The sequence below is a fragment of the Gastrolobium bilobum genome, unplaced genomic scaffold, assembly GCF_033153095.1.
Source record: "Gastrolobium bilobum isolate Gb01-03AN ecotype WA unplaced genomic scaffold, APGP_CSIRO_Gbil_v1 utg5188, whole genome shotgun sequence".
Classification (NCBI taxonomy): domain Eukaryota; kingdom Viridiplantae; phylum Streptophyta; class Magnoliopsida; order Fabales; family Fabaceae; genus Gastrolobium; species Gastrolobium bilobum.
This window is the reverse complement of record NW_026899969.1, coordinates 35,359-41,266: the sequence shown is the minus strand read 5'-3', so window position 1 is coordinate 41,266 and position 5,908 is coordinate 35,359. Positions and strand designations below refer to the sequence as shown.

The 5,908-nt window shown below is 30.7% G+C and overlaps 1 protein-coding gene across 1 annotated transcript; it reads left to right on the top strand.

Annotated features, from left to right (window-relative positions):
• Positions 1-538: 538 nt before the first annotated feature.
• LOC133294481 (monothiol glutaredoxin-S10-like) lies at positions 539-1,346 on the top strand. The gene has a single exon (XM_061493162.1). It carries the CDS (start codon positions 677-679, stop codon positions 983-985), a length of 309 nt encoding a protein of 102 aa, XP_061349146.1. The 5' UTR covers positions 539-676; the 3' UTR covers positions 986-1,346.
• The last annotated feature ends 4,562 nt before the right edge of the window (positions 1,347-5,908 follow it).

Genomic DNA, 5,908 nt, shown 5'->3' with positions numbered 1-5,908 from the left:
TTTATATTAGGATACGTAGGCGAATTTTTGCATAAAATTTATGCAAAATTCCGCCTATGTATTCTAGAATAAATAAACCGAACATTTTTCTCCGGATGAGATGCAACTATTCGTATCCAGCATGAGTCACCTCTCCAGTCTCCATGCTCTTCCCACGTTCTGCATTCCCGGCCCATCCATAGTTGACATTCTTATACGGATGTATGTAATCAAGGGCATTTTCGTCCACGAAAATCCATTCTTCTCTCCCTCTAATTCTCATGCGGTCCATCTTTCGGCAGCGTTTGGCTTATCTTTATGGCCTAAGAGATTCTCTGTCGTACAACAAGCTAGCTAACTTAATTACACAGCACAAAAGTCCCTATCAAATCAATGGTATTTCTGAGCATCAATTCATAATAAAGAACCTTCACTTTTTCATCCTTTTCTTTTTTTAATTTGGATACCAAACAACACATTCAAGAGAACCCTCGCGTAACCCTTTTAATGTGTGTCTTTGTCCTCATCCTCTTGATATATAAATACACAAGCCCTTCAACCCTCAATGACATCACAAAACTAAACCATTCCAATTTCCTCATATCTCATACATCCTCATATCATATCTACTATTTTTCTATCTCTTCTCTCTCACCTTATATATATACAAAAAATATATATATATATATTAATAGAGATGGATCGAGTAGCGAAATTGGCATCTCAGAAGGCAGTGGTGATCTTCAGCAAGAGCTCATGTGGGATGTGCCACGCGATTAAGAGGCTTTTCTACGAGCTAGGGGTAGGCCCTGCAATATGTGAGCTTGACGAAGACTCGAGAGGGAAGGAAATAGAAAGGTGTCTCATGAGATTGGGGTGCAACCCCTCTGTGCCAGCTGTTTTCATTGGTGGCAAGTTTGTGGGTTCAGCCAACACAGTGATGACCCTTCACCTCAATGGCTCATTAAAGAAAATGCTCAGAGATGCTGGAGCACTTTGGCTTTAGAAACCAAAGTATGCCAACAGCAACAGCAACACCCTAATTAATAAGGCCTTATAATCATAACCAAATATCATATCCGCGATCGAGCCCGCCCCTTTTTTTTTTAGAATGATAATTTGCGCTTCCTTCCTTTGTACTTTTTCTTTACACTATCTTTTTTTAAGATTAAAACAAAAGAAAGAGTGTGTGTGTTGAGATATCTATTTACCAGGATAATCTTTAGACAGTGTACTACAATCTAATTGTGAGTTACACAGCTCTAGCTTCTGGGTGCAATGTTTGACTTTTAATTTATCTTTAATTTGGAGTACTGACGCCCTGATTGATCAGAAATTTATGGTTACAATATCAACCCATTGTTTGTTTCCGCTTTTTGATTAAATCCAAATTTGTTGTGCTTTGTATTGATTGTATTATTTGATTAAAAATTTAATGGGAAAACTTCGTAAACCCCCGTGAGGTTTGCTTCTAAATCATTTTACCCCTGAAGTATTTTTTTATCATCTTATTATCCCTTGCGCTTTGATTCATAATCAATTACCTTCCTCCACTCATTTTCCATCCAAATTAACTAACAGTGTTAAAGTTTAAACAAAATTCAAAAACAGAGAGAGTAGGAAATTGTCGGCAAACTTCAGGGCTTATAAACTCAATACCAACTGTGAAGTTTGATCTAGAGAACCAGAAAACAAAAAACAAAAAACACTGCTTACTCCAACTTTGTTTCTGCATTAGATATTTTCACCCTTTTATTAAGGAAAGGGAAGGCAACAAAGAATCACGGATTAAAGCAATCATCCCCATAGAAGAGGCAATAAATTGTTCAAATGAGGCAGCATTACAAGAATAAACACAAAGTAAATTAGATTGAACAAGAACAACACCTGGTATCTGCGTTTATTCTGAGAAACAACATGTAGTGCCTTAACCTGTATAAATTCTGGCTTTTTTTAATTTTTAACTGTTTTTGAATTTTGTTTAAACTTTAACACGGTTAGTTAAATTTGGATGGAAAATAACTGGAGGGAGGTAATTGATTATGAATCAAAGCACACGGGGGTAAATGATTAAAAAAATACTTCAGGGGAGTAAATGATTTACACATAAACCCTGGAGGTTTATGAAGTTCTCCCAAAATTAATTTAACGATATAACTCGCAGAGAGAAAAAGAGGATAAAAAATGTCTTAAATTAAAGAAAAATAATTCTGACACACCAAAGTTCTTACGTAATTTTTATAACAACTATCTTTATTATTTGTTATGACAAGATATATCCATTAGTTAATAAACAAATAATCTACTATTGATAAATTCATAATAGATTAATAATTTATAGGGAAAAGTATTTCTTCGATCGCTGGAAATAAAGTTATCTCCAGTGAGCTCAAAACGACATCATTTTGGGTTATAAAATTAAAAAATTATAATGATGAAGACTAATATAACCCTGTAATATATTAGAATTACAAAATATCTTGATTTTTGTCCAAAACGATGTTATTTTGGGCTCATCGGATATAATTTATCTCCATGGAGAAATCATTTACCCTAGTTTATATACTGTTAATTAATAATTAAATTATCATTAATCAATATAGAAATGATGTGAAGAGTATAGCGTATTAGCATGCAAATAACATTACCGCAGGTTAAATTAAATTAAGAGAGTTTAAGACTCAGTTACCCGTACGTGGATGAACGTCATGCATTATACGTACCCATTAATTTTGGAATAAATTTTGACAAGATTTAAGGTATAGTCCGTGACACAAAGATGACACGTAATTACTGTATACTGCACTCTTTGTCATTTCAAAGAATCGTTATATTCCTCTTATTCCTGTGTAAATGTGGAGCAATGCATATAGAGAGGGGGCGGGGAGTGGATAAATTTCCCATCGAATAAAAATGTTCTTATGATAGTGTTGTTCACTTGTTCAATCGAAGCTCATAATCGTGAGTGGCCCTTCAATAATATTCTTTGAGGGTGATGGGGTTTATATTAATAATGATATTTATACACTATTTTTTATATTCTTTTAATTGTATAATAAAAAATACATGAAAACAGTGGATGAAATATGATATTACTCAAAGAAAATTGCTATTTTGCCATAATTTTGTACATACCCACCCACGTTGGATAAAAAAAAACTGCATTTATAAGTATGTCACAAATAATTAGCTACGCTTTTTAGCAACCCCACAATCTGTTTTAAATTACGACAAGGTTTTAACCATTTAGGAAGTTTTTAGCAACAACGTTGAGTTACAGGGAGAGAAAAAAAAAGTAAAATTAAACCAATAAATAAATAAAATTTACAACGGTCATGCATTCATGCATATGACAATGGATGATGAAGAAATAATTAGCAAAAAGAGAGACCATTTATATGTGTTCGAGTCGTTCAATAGCAGTGGTGGAGTCAGGATTTAATTTTAGTCGGAATCAAAAAATTTAACATATCAAAATATTTAGCGTAATTATATAAATCTTTTTGGCTCAATTCCTAAACCTAACATCAAATTGAAATCAATGGCTATTGGAAATAGCATTCTTGCAATTGCTGCGGAAATGCAGCAAAGGCAAGACGAAATTCAATGGAAACGACTAGACGTCCATTTGATAAGTGTTGCACCAATTGATGTACACAAATAATTGCGTATTAGCTCTGTGATAAAGCAAATAGAGTCTTTGGAAAATAGACTCCAAAAGCTGCGGGAGGAGCAGAACGAGCTAGTTATTCGTGCAACACTCGATCATTGGAAATAGAAAATCCTGCAAAATATATGTCGGAGGGAGTCAAAAAATTTGACATATCAAATTATCAAAATATTTATTGTAATTACACAAATTTAATAAGAAAAATTAGACATATTTCTAGGCTAACCTTTTAATTTTTTTTTAAAAATAATATATTTATGATATATAATATTCACTTAAAGACATATTATGATATCATGATTTGTAATACTAATTTTCAAAGTAATAGAATTGATGTTATTTTAACAAATAATAAATTTTTATTTAAAATTTAAAATTTAATATAAAATTAAATTAATAAAGAAAGTGCAAATTACATGTATATATACATATATGAAAATTTCATGTGATTTTTATGAACATTATCATGTTATCTTTATGAACATTATTTCATGTGATGTTAAAGAAAATTTATTTCATGTGATCTTTGTGAATAAGAAATTTTATCTTTTATATTTCAATTTGGTTTGAGCTTATAAACTTTAGTTTGCAACTTGGTAGGCCTTACAGACTATATTAAGTTTTTTAATTTTTTATAATAGGTCATACCAACATATAAGTCAAGCCTTTAATAGGCTAATGGCCACTCTAAATATTTTACATAGGCTTAGGTTATTAAAGTTAAAGTCTGGCCTGACTTGACTCCATTAACACCCCTAGCCGTGACCTCTGAAAAACATCAACGTAAAGGGACAGAGAAAACTTCACAATTAAAAAGAAATATGGAAAAATAAGCAACAAATGTCTAAAATCATTTAAATGACATTAGATCCACATAAATCATTTAATCAGTGTTTAGATATTTTAAAAAATTTAAGAATACAAAAAAAATAAAGAAGTTGTTAATAGGTATCAGGGTATGTACAAGAAATTTTCATACTCCATATATATACATATATTTTCGTTGATTTTTTTTTCTTTAACGGTTTTCACTGATTAATTACCAAAAATTTCATTCCTGTTGTGAAATCAAATACAAATAACACCAAAAAACAATTCAATTTCATTACCAATAGCAACTGTAACTCTACATTAAAATAATTTTTTTAAAAGGTAAACGTAAAACAACACTTCATTTTTCAAAAGAAATAAAATCAATAAATACAACCATATACAAAAAAGTTGTAAATAAAAAAAAGGGCATGAATTTCACTTGTGTTTGAAACATCCAATAAACAATTGTGGTCAACAAAGACAAATAATTTCTCTTTTACAAGGTTAAAAAATGTAAATCGATTTTTTTCTCAGCGGATAATATAATTACCAATGCATATTCTAAGAACATGTATCCGTTAAATCTTAAGAAAGGAACGAAATATCGTGTCTTGTCGCAGAATGACTAGGTTCCGGGTGGTGAGTGCGAATAAGAAAAAAAAGTTAGAAGAAAACCCTAATTGAAAAAAGATGAAAGAAAAAGAAGAAGAAAGCAATTTGTTATCACACGCAAAGCAATTCCAAATCTTCGTCTAATACCAATGTTATAATTTTAGCTAGGGCCCAATTATTATTATTTATATGATTATATATAATAAATAAAATTTGTTGAAATGTAGTTGGGGCCGAGCCCTACCTAAATAAAAAATGGCTACACCACTGTACAATAGGTATTTGTGGAGTAAAAAATCGAAGTGAAATTCACCTCGTCTACCAATTATATACAGTTGTAGGGATGTAAATGGATCAGACGGCCTGTTAAGGGCCTACAGCCTGACCTATCTTAGACTGGAGTTGACCTACTCTGTTTTCTAAATATAGCAGATTTATGTTTTTAAAAAAGTCTATTTAAAAATTAGGACATAGGCCCACTTTAAAAAGTATGGCCTAAAAACATGCAGGCTAACCTTTTAATTTTTTTAATAATATAATATATTTATGATATATGTTCTTTACATCATGATTTGTTTGTAACACTAACTTTCAAAATAATAGGATGGATGTTATTTTAACAAATAATAAATATTTATTTAAAATATAATATTAAATTAAATTAGTAAAGAAAGCGCAAATTATATACATATATGACATTTTCATATAGAACATTATTTCATATGTTGTTAATAAAAATATCATTTCATGTGATCTTTGTGAATAAGAAATTTTATCTTTTATATTTTAGTTTGGTTTGAGCTATAAACTTTAGTTTGTAATTTGGTAGACCTT

Coding starts and splice junctions, on each gene's coding strand:
- LOC133294481 (XM_061493162.1), top strand. CDS start 677: ATGGATCGAGTAGCGAAATTGGCATCTCAGAAGGCAGTGGTGATCTTC.